The 17,968-nt window shown below is 39.6% G+C and overlaps 1 protein-coding gene and 1 non-coding gene across 3 annotated transcripts in view; one reads left to right on the top strand and one right to left on the bottom strand.

The window, feature by feature from the left end:
- Nucleotides 1-17,968, bottom strand: part of Wdr7 (WD repeat domain 7) — a 296,825-nt gene that overhangs the window by 81,294 nt on the left and 197,563 nt on the right. For both annotated transcript variants that reach the window (XM_052742313.1, XM_052742314.1), the window contains one exon: nucleotides 6,396-6,582. In XM_052742313.1, the coding sequence (XP_052598273.1) occupies nucleotides 6,396-6,582 (187 nt within the window). The remainder of the gene's footprint in view (nucleotides 1-6,395; nucleotides 6,583-17,968) is intronic.
- Nucleotides 926-1,028, top strand: LOC128113148 (U6 spliceosomal RNA). Its single transcript, XR_008219366.1, has one exon. It is a non-coding gene; the product is annotated as a U6 spliceosomal RNA (small nuclear RNA).

The raw sequence follows: 17,968 nt of genomic DNA, 5'->3' as shown, positions 1-17,968 counted from the left end.
GAATAGAAAAAATTGTTCAATGTAGAATTCTAAAACATGTTTGTATTTGTAGCATGTTTCTCTCTACAGCCCAAACTTAATAGAAATGGTTGAGTTTGAGTTGAAATACTCAATTCTTCTAACTCTAGATAGTTCAAAAGGAACCTTTCCAATGTGTGGTGCTTCTCTGTTTATCAAAGATTCTTGGCTTCCAGTAGCTGTTTCCCCCTCTGTGTTTGGTAAGCTGTGACAAGGCCCTAAAAGGCACAGACTTGCTGTAATCCCCTCGTCCTCAGCTGTGGCAGCACATGATGGGCATGGCCCCTCAACAGCTGGGCTGTGTTCCTCTCTTCTTTCACAATAAAGGCCCTACACTGAGACCTAGGCAAATAGAATCCGAATCACAGGTCGCACAAAGCCAGGAGTCTAGCCTTCCCAGAACACAGGAGTTTCCTGCTTGCCTAGAAAGCAGGATTTGTCTGACATTTTTAACACTTTATTAGTATATATAGACCCACAGAGATCTTTAAAAAAGGACTTCTTAAAACAAAAAACTGTGTTTCTATATTTATCACAATTAACTGGATTAATTATGATGTTCAATTATTTACAAATAATTGAATTATCAGTTATTTCAGGAAAATACAACCTCATTGTGTTATTATACAGTCCACATTGAATAAATATACCATTCTTGTTCATTAAAGAAACTCCTTATAAAAGATCACCTGTGGATCACTCACCAAACAAACAGCGTAAGCCTTCAGTACAATAGCTGTGGGATGGGAGCTGAGAGTCCGGGAGTGGGCCAAGCCCTTCTCATGTCGAGTGCACCGGGCAGATGCAGTTGATGGAGACTGTCATCTCTAAAACACAGTTTTCTTAAAATCACTGCCTACCATCACTAATAAGTAAGAACCAACACACTACTTAAAGAATTTAGTGAGTATTCGTTTTGGCAGCACACATACTAAAACTGGAACCATCAGAGATTAGCATGGCCCCTGTGCAAGGCTGGCAATCAAATTAATAAAGCATTCTCTATTTTAAAAATTTTTTAGTGATATTTAAATGAAAATTTTAATTTCTATAAGGTACCAAATCCTTAATGAAAATTTCCATATTAAATTCCAAATCCAAAAGTACATTTAAAATTATGCCCTGATCATTTTTTGGTAATCTTTATTTACGCTGCTTTTAATTTATGGGTGTTAAGATTTTGAATAGTGTTATAGCTTTAGCTTTTGGAGTCAGCTAGACCTGAAATTAAACCCAGTCATTTTTACCATCTAGAAAACAAGAGATGGTGTCTCTCACAGATTCATACACAAGATCTGTGTGTGTGCACTTGCAAAATGGGAAAAACCATGTTTACTGCCTTGGGCTTCTGTATACCTAAGTGAACGTGTTTGCAATAAACAGCACAGAAACCCCCAAGTAGCATTGCATATTGGTAGAGTAAGCAATAAAGGCCCAACAGGAGGGAGAAATTGGGTAGGTAGTTTAGGGGAAAAAGACTTCCAAGAGAAGTAGTTTTCTCTAGACAAAACCCAAAAATGTCCTTGAGCCCCTGGCTGCCTCTCCATAGCCAGAGATGCCAGAAATTTGGAAGGCTCTGATCTCTAATTTAGTTCCTCAATGATTTTAGGGTCACCTCTTCAGAGGTGGGTGTGTTAGAGTAAGCAATAAAGGTCCATTAAGCAAAATCTCATCCCTGGCCCATGACCTAACACTCCACTTAGCTAAAGAACCACCCCTTGGGCAGAGGACAGCTCACAGTAGCCCGTGGTAAGGACGCAGGCAGAACAAGTCCTGTAAGAGAATAGTGCACTTTTCCTTCCCAGAATGCTCACCCTGGAACTGTAGCTTACTGGCTGGCAGCCATGCAGCTTTGTACACCTGCCCCTTTCTGAATTACTCAGAACTGTGCATTTCCCCTTTCTTCCTTCTATGTCTTTTCTAAGCAGGGATTGCTTAACACTTTGGGCCTCCCCAACATTTTAGGCTTTCTTACTTTTCCCTAAAGCATCCTCCCAGCTATGTGGATGCTTGCCTGTCAAGTGTCTGACCTTCAGGACAGGATAGCTTACACAGTATGAGCCCTCCCTCACCCCCATTCTCCTCCAGGAAGCTGTTGAGATTTACAGCTTGCTTGCCATGGCATTTTTTTCTTTTAAACACTAATAAAATTGTCCTTGAGCTTCCATTTGAGTCCATTCTTAAATTATTTATTAATTACACTAAGAGCTCCAAGAAGTGGATCCTAATTTCCCATGTATCAATTTAAGACTCCACTTTGAACCCACAGATCCATCTTACACCAGTGTACACAGTAGGTGCTAACTACAAGCAAGGAGCTTCCAGTTACAACCAACCTTTGGCCTAACCTTCCTTCTACTTCCCAAAGACAGCTGGAAAGGAAGCTGTTGTATTTCTTGATGGGTGAATCCTAGTTTGCACCCTGCTGTTAGCTCAGAGGAAGTTAACTTTCACTTGGGATCTGTTTAAAGACATGCAGTGCCTAGCCTGGTTCTGTTGTGTGTCCCTGTTCTTCGCCACAGACTATTCTGATATGAAAATCCAGGCACACCTTCTGCTTGCCCTCTTAATTCACTCCATCAAGCCTGTCCAACCCTTTACCAACCCCACAGCCTCAATGTCCTGGACATTGTGAGACAGAATCTGCCTGACTCCACCTGAAACTAGAAATAGCTAACACTGGCCCTTTCGTATATTAGTTAATAAATGCCTGCATAATTAGTAAGCACACCTATAAGCAAAATATCTGGAAAAAATTAGAAAAAAGTGCTGATGTTGTGACTAGCAGAAGTGATGAGTCAGAATTCTACAGTAAGGTGTTATGAATTCTGGGGAAACACTCTTATTGACCTTGAGGCACCTACAGGTCTGTGGAAAAACTCTAAGTACTCCATTCTGACAGGGAAAGGCAGTACTTGAAAGAGAGGGAGGAAGAACTCTTCCATAATATATACTCTTCAGAACTAGTTGTCTCTCCCAAGCCTGTCCTCATGAACTTACAAGACTGGGGAAAAAAGAGAGAAATATTTGCAATGATTGCTCTTTCCATAAATGTGAATTGAAATTTTAAGCATTCGTCAAGGTAAAAGCATTTTCACACAGCAGGCTTAGCATCATAGACAGAAAGAAGCAAGGCAGTTGAGCCCCCTTATTGTGTAGACAGTAAATCAGCCCCAGCAGGGCACGAGGGGTGGGGTGGGGGTGGGGGAGAGTCACCTTTAAGCCCTCGGACACTGCTGCTCAACTTCCCCTTCTCAGTACTCCTTAGGCTCTACCAAGTGTGTCATGGGTGTAAGAGGCCATTTTCAATCTAAATCTTGTTAGAGATTAATAAGCAAACATTTTCTTGCTTATTATGCAATTTATCATGATGAAAAGTACATTGGACTCCTCAAGGCTACATGCTGATACATTCATTTATTCAGAGCTGTGTAGAGAAAGTCATACTAATCTTTGTGACAGAAAGGATGTAATAGCAAGATTTAAATTACCTACTGAAAACTATAGGATTTATGTCTCTTGACATACTCTCTGTAGATGAGGCATATATACATGTTTACTTTGCTGATATAAGCTTGATGTAAACTTATTTTAAAAACAAAATTGTTAACACTAAAACTAAAATGAAACCTACCATTCATTCCAGGTAACAGAATAGAGCATATAAACTTGTGAAATTGGGTTTGGTCATATTTGAAAACAAACTACCATATTGGATAATTAAACATATTACATGCTTCTCATGATAAAGCAAGAAAGCTTCAGGATGTGCAGCCCATGCTGTGTTCTCCTGTGGGTACACAACAGTGAGTCAGGAGGAGGCTAAAGGTAGAAAATATGTTCTGGAGATTTGCACAAAGACCAGCTGCCTTGTACTATTGGTGTAAACTTATAGGCCAGCATTCCCTCCTAATTCCAAAAGTCACCTGAGAAATATCCGCTGCCCTCCTTTACCAGAAACCATTCTGGCCACTAATCCACAAAACTGCTCATTGCCAGTTTGTAATCTGTTGAACACTAGAACCATCACAACTACATCACCACTTACACAACTACCATAGTAACGTCATCAGTCTCTTAGTGTTCTGGTTAGTTTTTATTTTCAACCCGAGTCACCTGGCTGCCTCTATTAGATTGTGTTGTGGGCATGTCTGCGGGACATCGTCTTGATTGCTAACTGATATAGAAGGACCCAATGCACTGTGGGCAATACCATCCCTAGGTAGTTATGTGCTATATGCGTAGGAAAGCTAGCTCAGTATTCCTCCATGGTTTTGGCTTCAAGGTCTTCCCTTGACTTCTCTCAGTGACAGACTGTGACTTGGAAAGTATAAAGGAAATAAGCCCTTTCTGTTCTAAGTTGTTTTTCGACAGAATGTTTATCATAGTAACGGAGAAACAAATGAAAACACTTAAGATGTGCTAACCACTCCTCTCAGTTCTTTGCAAACATAATCTCATTTAGCATCAACCTTTTGAAACAGACATTTTAATTCCATTCAGGTAGCTAGGGAGACCTAGAGGTGACATTAGAAAACATGGAGGTGTGACAAGAGGTAAGAGAGGAAAGCAGCTGTCTAGGTTTGCAGTGAATACTCTCCTCCTACCAGTTAACCTGGGGCACTGGGCAATGGATGGCTAATCTGTCAGCAAAGTCACAGCACTGTATTCCAGCCTTCAGTTGTCTCTCCGGCTTCCACTTAGTGTACTTAGCACATCGAGCAGAAAGACAGCAGGTCCCCACGTGCTGTAACTAGAGGGAACTGTGGCATAAGGGAAAGCAGCCATGAAGCAAAGATCGATCATTTTAGTTTTTAAAAAGGTCAACAATGACGACACTGGAATGTCATTCATTCTTATAGAGAGAAGCATCATGGGACAATTGAGGAATTTCTACCACTTTATATTCACTAGGATGAACTACTTTAAAAAGTAGACAGAAAAATGGAAATCTTGTTTGTACAGTGCTGAAGATAATGAAAATTCAGCTGCTATGAAAAATTGTTTGGTAGCTCCTGGAAAATTTAAACCTGGAATTATAAGCCCTAGTAATTCCACTTTGAAAATGAAAATGAGTTCCCACATAAACACTTACATATGAATGTTCACAGTAGCTCTGTTCACAAGACCAAAAGGTGAAAAATAGCTACATGTCTATCAACAGATAAACAAGACACTGTCTAACAGTAGGTGGGATGGAATCCAGCTAAAATACAAAATAAAACAGTGAAACACACTACAATAGGAATGGACTCTAAGAGGGATAAGTGAAAGAAGTGAATCATCAAAGACTGCAGGATGCACAGGTTCATTTCTGTGAACTACCCAGGACAGGCAAATTTAAGAAAGGCCGAAGATTAGTGTTTCCTAAGGCATGTAGACAGGAATGGGAGAAACTGCTTAATGGACAATGGTGGCTATTGGGGTCAGCACTACTGGGGACTAGGCAGTTGTGATGGCTGTACATTGTCAGTTTACTTTTGTTGATAATCACCAAGTTTATGCCACTTGCATAATACACCCAAAAGAGAGATGTTTTCCTGGAATCAGGATACTGGGCTCTAAGAGAGCACCAATGCCCATCTTTTCCACCACAACTCCTAGTCAGTTTATCAGCAAGTGTTCCCACTCATTTCAGGTTAGCAACTCTTTCTGTACACTTTCCTCTTTTGTTATTTTTAAAGCAATGATTATGGTATATTAAAAATTAAATGCATTTCATTTACTTAGTGAGTGTGCATCAGGGGAGATCATAGGACAACTTGCAGAAATTGGTTCTTTTCTTCCATCATATGGGGCCAAGAGATTGAACTTCAGATTGTCAGTCTTGGTGGCAAGTATCTGTGCTCACTGAGTCATCCTACCTTCCCAACTCCAATCATCATACAACTTGTCACTGACTACATGCAAAGGAAATGCCAATAAGGTTAATTTAAAAATTAACAGGAATGTAGAGGAGCAAGTCTCCAAATTGTCTAGTCCAATCTTCTATTAGTAAAACAGTTTTGATCTAGTACCAATTATGCCTATCATTTTTCTTATGAACAATATGTTTACATAATTATTAATCAGTAATGTCTCAAGGTATAGTAAACACAATTTGAAAATTATGTAATAGATCATTCATTGTCTCAAGCTACATTTCAATTTTCTGTTTTGTTGAGTTTGTATTGTTATGTTTTGTTTTTGTTTTTTGAGACAGGGTCTTACTGTCTGGCTTTGAACTTGGAGCAATCCTCCGGAATTGGCATCCTGAGTGCTGTGGCTACCAGTATGGCTATCATGCCCCGTGGATTTACTGCTGATTAAACACAGTTTCTAAAGTCTAACCAATACCTCCAACAGCAACGCACTAGCCCACTGGAATTCACACATACTTGGCGAGTTGTTTCTCAGCGTCTGCACACAGCTCCAGAAGCCCCATCAGAACAGCAGACACATCCATGTAAGGTTCCCACACAGTGAACCCTCGTCCAATCAGGTCAATGGCAGTTCTCCGGATGGTGCTATGAGGAGGAAGTTTGGGACTTGGTGGCTGTAGCAGAAGAAATGTCAGTGCTTTACCTAAAAAATAAAAAACAAAAAATCAGAGTATTAAGTATACTTTGAAAATATAAGTATACTTCAATTTTTTTCCAAAAAAGGGTTTGATCAACAAAACCATAAAAGATTTTAAACTTATACTTTGTTTAGCCCTTAGGCTACAATATTTTATGGTATATTCCTAAGTGCTTAATTACATAATAATTATATATAAATACATACTTCTACACTGAAAAATGAGTGGCCTATCTCCCAATGCTCCTTTCAACTCAGCATCACAAATTAAAGATGGCTCAAATAATGGAATGTTTTCACATTTCTACCCTTTCTATCATATCTAACACAGGGCATGGGCAAACAGATCCATCAGGAGGCCTTGTCTTTAGAGGTAATATCAGTAGAAGGCTACACAAGGCACCGTGTGAGACTCGAGGTTGGAGACATTTCTTTCCACATGCTGGTACATTTACAATAATAATTTTCATACAAGTTTATTATATAAATATAAAAATAGCATAATACAATTTCTAAATCTGATCAAACCATCTAGCTTTGGATGAACATGTGTTCTTTTATGCTGAAGGTTGAGCCTAGTAACAGTTAGTTCACTCAAGCTCAGTGGCCAGCAACTACAAAGGCCCATTCACTTCAAAAGGTATTTTGACATTCAAAAAGAAACCACTAGAAGTCATGGGAACTTTATTTATTTATTTAGTTAGTTAGTTAGTTAGTTAGTTAGTTAGTTAGTTGGAGTTTTTTGTTTGTTTATGTTTTCTGAGACAAATTCTCTCTGTCAGGCCCTGACTGTCTATCTTGGAATTCCCTATGTAGACCAGGCTGGCCTCAGAGGTACCGAGATCAGCCTCTCTGCCTCCCAGGTGATAGGATTAAAGGCATATGCCACCACCTGAGGCTAAGAAAACTAATTTTGAAGAGCTGCTTTTGTTTGCTCTCTGGAGAAGTTGCAAAGCAGTTCCTAAATCACAGACCAAACAAGCTGCTGAGAAAGAGCAGCCCAGGCATCAGGTGCACACAGAGGGTTAACCACGCTCGCCTGAGTCTTAGAGACCGCGACTTCAGTTACTCCCCGAGCCTCAGTGTCCTTGTCTAAGAAGTAGTGGCAATGATGGCTCTCTCTGACCAAAGGTACAAATGTGGACTGTGCTGATGCTACAGAACGTATCAGCCAGCTAACTACCCTAGAAAGTGTTCAAAACATGGCATGCAAGACTCAGGAAGAACACGTTCAATTATCTCTGCTTTGCTGTTTAATATTGCCTTCCTTTCCTTATTTATTTATTGTGTGTGTGGATGAAGTCAGAGACAGCTTCTGGGAGATGGTTCTTGCCTTCTACTATGTGAGTACTGGGAATCAAATTCAAGTGACCAGGCTTGGAAGCACACACCTTTACCTGCTGAGCCATCTCACTGGCCCAATCCATCCGTTTTCTAAAAAGAACATGGTGCATAAATTGTAATATATCGGACACAAAAATTAATTATTTAATCTTAAGTAGTCAACTACTGAGTAGAATGGCTTGAAATGGAGGTGAAAATGAAAAGTTCTCTAAGTCCGAGTCTATGGAAGCATTCTGTGTACTGGTGGTTCTGAACTTCTCAGTCACAGAACCTTTTAAAAATCTGTGGGAAAAAAATGAATAAATAAAATGTGCATACATACAATGGAATTTTATTCAGTTATAAGGAAAAATCAAGACATTTACAGGAAAATAGATGGAAATGGAAAGCACATTAATTGAAGTAACTCAAATTCAGAAAAACAGACACCACATTCTCTCATATGCAGATCTTAGATTTTAATTTTTATACATGTTTCTAGGGGTGCGGGTGTAGCTCATAAAACTAGAAAAGGAAGCATCAAAGTAGGAAAAAGATGTCTTTGGGAGGCAGGGAGAGTACAGATCACGTGTGATTGTAAAGTAGAAGGGAGGGTAGCTCCTGCATGTAACCCTGCCGGCCTGAGTTTGGTCCCTGGGCATAGGGAAGCTGTCTTCTGACACTGTCTGTATGCTGTGGCCTGGCAGGCTCCCATTTACACCCCACCCCAAACACAATAAATAAAGAGCAGGGTGGCTATGGGGGAGGGGAGAAGGCCAGCAAAGGGAAGTCAGCAGGACAGAGGGAAGGAATGGGGCAGGAGGAGCAACAAAAAACAAAGAACATGTGTAAATGTGTGTCACAGCAAAACCAACACTTCACTAAAGAAAAAATACTTGTATCTATACAATGCTGGATACCAAAGCATTTCCCCTGGAACACTACATATGTAGACACAGCCACCAATTCTGTGTCAGAATGGCAAAGGAGCCATGACTACGGGTTCACTACGCATGCATAAAACTAAACAAGCATACACAAAAGATCTCTGAGGAAAAAAAAAATCCCCCCATAAATACTTCTTTTGGGATTTATGAATTTACCCATGTCCAACCATGTCAATGAACTAGTAAACCTCCATGCTTTGCTTTTGGGACAAAGAATTAATATATTCCTTTTAAAAAAGTAATCCACTCTTCTCTACACTCTGGCCATTTTTTTTTAAAACATTTCTGTGCATTTCCTTTTCCTCTGTTAATTGGACTAGCCTCTTGAGGGCAGGAACTGTGTTTCTTGTAGCTCTCTGCATCTTCCAACTTCCTCATCACAGAACACACTAGTGCCTATCGTGGACTTCAGATCTGCCTCTTCTGCATGTGCATTTCTAATGCATCCCCGATGCAGTAAGTCAGAATGCTGGTACAAAATGACAAGGAAACTGTCACCTTCCTGCGTGTTTTCAGGAAGTCACAGAAGCTGCAGAGAAACCCATCCTGCTGTTCTCTGCAGAAGCAGGAATGGCTTCCAGTCTCAGCACTCTGGCCCCCTAAGGCAAAGGGGAGTAAATTTCCTAGACACAATGTTTTAAGCATCTCAGTGGCCATCTCCCCTCACTGCAGGCTGCCACATGTGTTACAGAATTTTGTCTACGTTTGTGGCCCGATGTCCAACAGAGTCAGGTGTTGGTTCTAGAGGCAGAGTTCACATTCAGCTGGGCAGAATGGATCACAGAGTTCCCTGGCAGACTCAAGAAAGAGAGAATCCCAGGTGAACAGGCAGGGCTGAGATGTTGTGCTGGCCTTTTCCACCAGGAAAGTGAAAGGTAGCAGTGTATTTCACAGTCCTTTGTGATTATCTCAGACTTTCAGCTTTAATATTTGTCCCCAAGTTTTATTTTATGGTAAAAGAAATCACATTATCTGGTGCCCAATGTGGGGTGCCATTTGTAGATGGGGTTTTTCTTTCCTGCCAGTCAGCTCTGTCCCACTAGACGGCTCCCAAATAACCACACAGAGACTTATTAATTATAAATGCTTGGCTGATAGCTTAGCCTTGTTATTAACTAGTTCTTACAACTTAAATTAACCCGTATTTCTTATCTACGCTCTATCACGTGGTGGTACCTTTTTTCAACACAGCACATACATCTCCTGCTTTTTCTTCATCTGGCTGGTGACTTCTCTGCCCCCGCTTCTTCCCAGTGTTCTCTCAGCCTGGCTCTCCTGCCTAACTTTTTCCTGCCTAGCTATTGGCCATTTGGCTCTTTATTAAACCAATGAGAGTAATACATATTCAGTGTACAAAAGGATTATTCTACAGAATTTCTCCCTTTTTTTCTAATTAAATAGGAAAGTTTTAACTTTAACATAGTAAAACTATATATAACAAAACAGCTATCAAGTAAGAATAACAGTTACAATATTTAGTCCATTAGTATTTGGAAAAATTAGAGAAAAAACTCTATTATCTTTGTCAGTCTGAAGTTTTATATCTAATTTACCTTTTATCATAACTAAGAAAAACTTTAAGTCTGATTATTTAGTCTTTAACTCCAAAAAAGACCCCAGGAGGGTGTAATAGTACCCAATGACAGGGACATCTGGCTGCCTTGACAGTCACCCAAAGTTAATAAGATGTAAGAGCTAGTTAGTAACAAGCCTAAGCTATCTGCCAAGCATTTATAATTAATAAGAAGTCTCTATGTGGCTATTTGGGAGCTGGCTGGGAGGACAGAGCTGACTGTGGGGCAGAAAAATTCCACCTAAACACATGAATACTAAATTATGGACCTGGCTGCTCTCCAAGTGTCTGTATCTGGAAATGCTAAGGACAGATTCCTCACAACTCAGATATATTCTTCCTGAGAACAATAACAACAAATATTAATAACAAAACAATAAGAGACTGACTTCTTAGTATTTCCTATCACTGTTTTGGTGCAGTGGAAAGGGCAGCCTGGGAAAGGTGACCACATGGCTTTGAATGAAATGGCAGGAAGGAGAAACCAGCAAGGGTTTCTTAGAAGACTCTGGTCCCTGTAATGGTCCTTCAGAGTGCCTGCTCCTCTCACATGTGGTGGTGACCAGGCATTGAAGGTAAAGATGGTGCCTGATGGGAAACATAAGGTCTCTGGAGCACCATTGCCTATGCATCGTTCCACTCAAGAACCTTCTGCAGTTGAAAATGTAGTCTCCAGATAACAAAGATTCCAACCATTATGCCAGGGCAAGATTCACAGATCTGGGAACCCATGTGGAAGGCATCAAAAGAGAAGAGAGAGAAATGGTCATCTTCACAATGGTTTTTTAAGTCTATTAATAAGAAAATGTTTGCTCCTTTTTGATGAACTCTTTTGGAATTACAAAGACTTACAAATGCCAAAACTCTACATCTGTCTCAGAGAACTCATTCAAAAACAACATACATAAATCACAGGTGCTACAAAGATTTACTGAATTAACTCTTTTGGTTTCAAAACATGTTGTTCAGTAAAGATGCTGAGGACTCTCCTGTGTACCAGGCTTTTTCTTTTGAGCCACCAACCAGCTCCCAAAAGAAGATACAGAGACTTATTATTAGTTATGAATGTTTGGCCTTAGTTTATGCTCATTTCTAGCCATCTTTTTTTCTTTAACTTAAATTAATCTGTTTCTCTTCATCTACATTTTGCTTCAGGGCTTACCTTTCTTTCCTTCAGTATATCTTACTTTCACTGCTTCTTAATGTCAGTCTGTCCGGCTGCTACCAGCTTCTGGCTCCAGGCATCTTCCTCTCTTTCTCCCTCATTCTCTTCTCCTTCTTCTCTCTCTCCCATTCCTTTCGGGCCTAGATCTCACCTCTCATTTATTCTCTCTGGCTGCCAGCCCCTGCCTATCCTTTTTCTGCCTAGCTATTTGCCATTCAGCATGTTATCAGACCAATCAGGTGCCTTAGGCAGGCAAAGTGAAACAAATGCAGCACCTCTTTACATTATTAAACAAATGCAGCATAAGCAAATGTAACATATCTTTGCCTAAAGTAATATTCCACAACACTACTGTTAATCAGCAATAATGGCATCAATGCCCTAAAGGAACTTTAAGTAAGAATTAGCTAATCAGAGGCAAAAGTAAATGGAAGAAAACATTCCAAGCAAAGCAAATCACTGCAAGATCCAGGAACTACATAGAGCTCTGTATGTCTTTCTTTGAACAGAAAGTGCTATAGGGTATGTAGCAAGCAATTTCTGCCACTCCTCCCTGCTTATATTAGAATGAAATTCTCTCTCTCTCTCTCTCTCTCTCTCTCTCTCTCTCTCTCTCTCTCTCTCTCTCTCTCTCCCCCTCTCTCTCTTTCTCTGTCTCTCCCCCTCCCTCCTTCCCTCCCTCCCTTCCTCTCTCCCATTTCTTCATCCCTCTACCCCACCCACCTATGGTGCTAGGGATTGAAGTCAGGTATCACTCATGCTAAACACATAGTCTACACTGAGCCATACATTAAGTACTTAACAAACAACATCCTAACCTCTGACATTTACTCTAGTTTCTTTTTAGATTTGTTTTTATTTTTACTTATGTGTACAGGTGTGGTAGCCTGAAAGTCAGAATAGGCATTGAATTCCCTGAAGCTGGAGTTAAAGGTAAGTCCTCTCATGTAGAGCTGGGGTTCAAACTCAGGCCTGAGTCATAACTCCAGTCTCCAGGTCCCCAGCCAGGCATTTGTTCTCTCTTTAATGGTAATTTTATTTATAAAATTGAACCTGATAAAGGTTCAACATTCCCTTGGTCATGTGAAGTTGTAAAAAGCACTTCCTTCTCTGGCATAGGCTTAGCACAATGTTTCATACACAACTATAGCTTTGGCAAATACTGAGAATTGCTTGATGCTGTGTGTGTTCAGCACAGTCAACCAATCCTGCTTCCCCAGAGTAACCTACAACCTGTCTTAGCTCATGGCCCAGTTCCTGTGGTTCTAAGGGAAAATGAGAAAGATACCAACAATAAGTTATTTATCTTAAAAGAAGTTATTAATGAAAAAGAATGCTTATTTAAGGTAATAATGGGCTTACTATTTTCTTGGTAAAATTATCTTCTTAAAATTTTGACAGAATACAGAAATTTTAAATAAAATTATATATAATAGTATTTTCTAATGTTCATATAATACAAAAAATTGAAACAGTTCTAAATTTCCTCAAATAGAATTAAATATTATTCTATAAATTTTACTGGCTTATGGCACTTAAAACACTGCAAAGCACAGGCACTTTGAGAGATTTAATGAATTCTCTATGACTCACAAACACGAAGTCCTACTCCTGGCCACCGATCTGGACTACACACACCAAGGGACTCTACCTCAACTCACCACAGACTGAAATTATACATTATTTTGTGCAATCTGGAGCTGCAATCAAGGTCAAGTGATGGCATTCTTGCCGCCCTGTAAGACAGTGAGTGGTACAGATGGCGGCGGTTTCATAGTGGGGATCAGCGTGCAGTGTGCCACCATCACCTCCGTGTAGCCGAGTGTACAAACACACTGCCAAGTTCAGACAGATGCAGAACCCAGGAGAACAAAATAAAAGCTGAACACACAAAAGCCCAGCACTGGATAAATAACAATTAACTTGGAGCCTCTGGCTGTTGAGAAAATTCTGTCAGCATGCAGCCAACAGTAATATCAATAGTTAATATTTTAGTGTTATTTTACCTTATTTCTTATTTTTTGAATGATATCAACTTTAATCTTAATGGTTTTTAAAAGAGCAATAATGCAAGAAAATGTTTACAGTGAGCTCTACCAGTAAAACACTAAAGCTGGGGGAAGGGCTGAGACAAAGAGCAAGGTAAAGCCCCTATAGGCTGTGCTGAAAGGGGAGAGAGAGCACTGGAGGATGGCTCACTCACCGGTCTGTCACAGGAATACTATTCAATCATAAACGGAATTCAACCAAAAACAGCAACAAAAAACTAAAACAACAACAAAAACCAAAAAACAACAGTGCTTAATATTTTTGTAGTATCTCCCTAGTTACAATGGTTTTTCAAAAATAAATACGCAAATCATAGCACACAGGCACATGAATTCGTTTGTGCTATAATAAATCACGGAAAATGCTTAATGAATTTGTATTCTGAAACATGTATTTATCATAAAGCACAGCCTCAATTTATTAAAGAATGTTATACATACTTAATACTACAAGAAAATGCTTCATTAGCTGAAAAGAAGTATAGTTATATAATTTTATGGACATCATGTATTATTTTCATCACTTTTTCCCATTGACTGAACCTCATAGTGAGACCTTCAGTTCCTCACAGCACATCACAAATACAACAAGCATGTAGAAAAGCAGACTTGTTTGGTTCATGTAGGACACAAACACCCCAAACAGCCACCTGCCTGCTCTACACAGTAGCACAACACCATAGTTCATGTATTTATTTTCCACAGCCAATTTATCAGATCCCACCAAGACACCAACTTAAATTATATAGTAATGCTCTATCCAGTTTGTATAGAATGTCACTAAACAAGAAAAAGTCTTGGTAAAAGTGTGAAACCAGTGACATTTTGCTCAGCCTCTCATTTATGATTTTATTAAATCCTTTCACTGTAATTTTGCCTAAGACTTATCATCTATTCTTGTTTGAAACCTGAAGACCTCATAGCTGTGTCTAGAACTCACTGTCATAAGCACTCTAGCAATCAGCAGGAGATGGCTGCACTGGGTAACTACAGGCTGCCAGGAAGGGAGGACCATGTACGAGAGGGGAGCGAGTTCAGAGCACCTCTGGGTTTTATGGCAACCAATGCTGGTGAGAAAATATTAGCTGAAAAGAAAAGATTTAAGAATTAGAAATTAAAACAGAAGTCAGCGTCAAATCAGACTTCAACTAGGGAAAATTAAATGATATTTTTTCTTACTGGTTTAAGACACCATAGCACTTCAGAGAATTTTTTACATGGCCTCAGAGACATGATCTCAGCTCTGCTCACTCCTAAACCAGCTAACAGTCCTCCTTACAACAACCTCAGTGGGCAGACTTAAAGTCATGGATGAAGAAACAGCCACTAACTGAACTTGGGTCTGAACAGCAGAGAAGGAAAAAGGGTCACTTTTTTAAAATACTTCAATTAATAGCTCAATTACTAGGAAATTCCTGAGGGAAAGAATATTATATACGCTTTAAACCAAATGAATTTATTATGATTTATGCCATCACAATGAGTGCAAAATGAATAAATAATGATTGGCCACTTATTTCAAAGTGTAACCTAGTGAAAGAAGCCTTTTCCCACTTGCTATGTTCATCAAAGAACAGGAAGGGCAGAGTGCCAAGAGAACTATTTCTTTGCTTCACACAGGTATTTGATTTGATTAAAAATGATGCTAATATGTGTTATTTGTAAGTATGGAATACTTAGGATAAACACTTTTATAACTAGATGCTGGTGGCAAAGGCCTTTAACTACCAGACTTAGGAAGCAGAGGCAGGAGGAGTTCTGTGAGTTCAGGGCCGGGTCTACATAATAAGACTTTGTCTCAAGAACAAACAAATAAGCAAACAAGAAACACACACTCCCAGGCAAACTTTTTGCTTCCTGTACAGTGTAAAAAATAAGCCTTAGAAAAACACAAAAGAACTCTGTTAAGTTAGAGAACTAGCAAGCATGTTTTAAAACTCATTAGTCTTGTATTAGCTTTACCAAAATAATCCTAGCTTAAAATAATGACTTGTTTCCTTTCTTACAATGGAGAAGGGGACTTGTCAATTAAATCCCAGGGCTCTGAAGTTACATTCAATCTGAGGAGCATACTCAGTTCTTTTGTCCATTTGCACACCTGCATAAGAATCCAGCTATTACTTAAAAGGACAAGAAACGAAGGGCTAGAAAGATGGTTCAGTGGTTAAGAATTCTTGTTGGTCTAGTGGAGGATCCAGGTTCGATTCTCAGGCTCTACATGGTGACTCACAGCCATTCATAACTCCAGTTGTAGGCAGAGCCAAGTGTTCTAAAATCCTCTTGTGACTTCCACAGCACTGGGCACATACAAGGAGTCCATACATATAGTCATACATAAAAAATTAAATTTAAAAGATATAAAATAAAAAGCCACATGAGCCGGGCGGTGGTGGCGCACGCCTTTAATCCCAGCACTCGGGAGGCAGAGCCAGGCGGATCTCTGTGAGTTCGAGGCCAGCCTGGACTACCAAGTGAGTTCCAGGAAAGGCACAAAGCTACACAGAGAAACCCTGTCTTGAAAAACAAAACAAACAAACAAAAAAAGCCACATGAAACCAAACAATGATCATCTCTCATAAACACTACTAATATTAACCAAAAGTGAGGGGAAACACACACACACACACACACACACACACACACACACACACACACACACACACACAAGTGGAAAGAGTGAAATACTCCATTATAACGCCACAACTGTATCTTCTTTGAAATAATTCAGTCAAGATAATTGAGGAAGTCACACTATCATAGTAAGATAAATCTCAAAGCAATCTTATGATGAGACCATAAGTGAAGAATAAAATCTTATGAAAAATGACTTGCTCTCTTTTCTAATAACAGTAAAACCTGAGCTGGAACAAAGAGCGGCTACAGGTTAACCTTTCACAGATATGTGGTGGAAGATCACCAAGGCTGTACCCACAGCATCTGTTAAAGACCATGAAAGCTGCAGCAAGCAGCCTGAAGTCAGCATACAAGTACATTCAGAATTGTTCTAAGTACTGGGAAAAGGACAAACACCAACTTTCTCAATACATGCACTGTAAATGGCTCCCTTTCTACACATTTATTTTACTGAATGTGAATAAGGGGTTGTGGAAGATGGGCAAACAAAAGTCACTTGGCTGCCCGTTTCTCAGTCTGGACATCTTTGTTTAAGCTTTGACTTGGCTTAAATGAACGAATTAATATTGACAAAAACATCAACTAAGCTAATGAGTTGTTAGTTAAAGCAATAAACATGTCACATTAGAGTCAGCGCAGTAAAGAGGTAATTAGCCCTGGGAAGGCCCTGCTGATTGGAGCTGTTGAAATCCTCTGCTCTTAACCTTTGAGTCCGTTATCTCCCCCAGAAGTGGTGGCTGTGTTAATGGGAATGCTCCAGTAAACATCAGCTCCCCGCTCAGTCCACCTCACAGCTCTAGGGATGCAAAGGGTGCCAGTGTGTTTAGAAGAGCTCCAGGAAAATCTAAAGGAGGCATACATAGATAACAATGTGCAAATAGAGAAGGGCAAATACATTTTTAAAATATTCAGGTTTCTTTGTATTTTTTAACAAAAGGACACTTGGCAATGTATCAAGTAACATAAGCTGTAACAAAGAAAAAGTCACGTCAATCTCAAAAATACTTCAAGCAACCAACATCAAAAACTAAAAATCTTAGATGATGATTTATACTTATTTAAGAAGAAATAGCCCCATACCATTACTTGTGGAGTCTGTTGTTTACAGAGACTGCTTTAGAGGGAGTTCTCTAAAATGTTCTCCTGGAACCTCTCCTGTTACTTAGTTAGCTTAGCCTGTGCTGGGAAAAATCAGATGCTTATAGAAAAACCACAAGGTAAGATGACAAAAATGTATACAGTTGTAAATCCAGAGTATAGCGTATAACTAAAACCCCACTCTCTGGTTTAGTGGCCCCTTCCTGAAATAAAACAAGACCATGGGGAAAGAAGAACTGGAACCTCGAAATATTTATGTGAATTTCTAAAAGCATTATCAAGTAGATGAGACATTTTGACATTGCGTCTCACCATATCTACAGGCAACTGTGAAGCAGATACTGTCACATGTGGATATAAATAGGCTGATAATACACTGTTGGGAGATGGGCATTTTACCTTGGGAAATTTGTTCTACTTTTGAGCATAAAAGCCAACAAGGACCTTCCATGTGAAGCTCACACTATCACTGTTGTTCATTTTGTGTGTTTAATGCCATTTCCTTTTATAGAGGATAAAGATATTGCATCCTTATTTGGTGATGGTTGATAAAAACAAGGGTTTGATGTGCAGTTCCCTGAAGTATATGTGAGTGTAGCGTGTG

This window comes from Peromyscus californicus, unplaced genomic scaffold (genome assembly GCF_007827085.1).
Source record: "Peromyscus californicus insignis strain IS unplaced genomic scaffold, ASM782708v3 Scaffold_17__1_contigs__length_78620276, whole genome shotgun sequence".
In the NCBI taxonomy this organism is placed as follows: Eukaryota; Metazoa; Chordata; class Mammalia; order Rodentia; family Cricetidae; genus Peromyscus; species Peromyscus californicus.
Note: the sequence above shows the minus strand (reverse complement) of the source record. Positions and strands in the feature narration are given on the sequence as shown.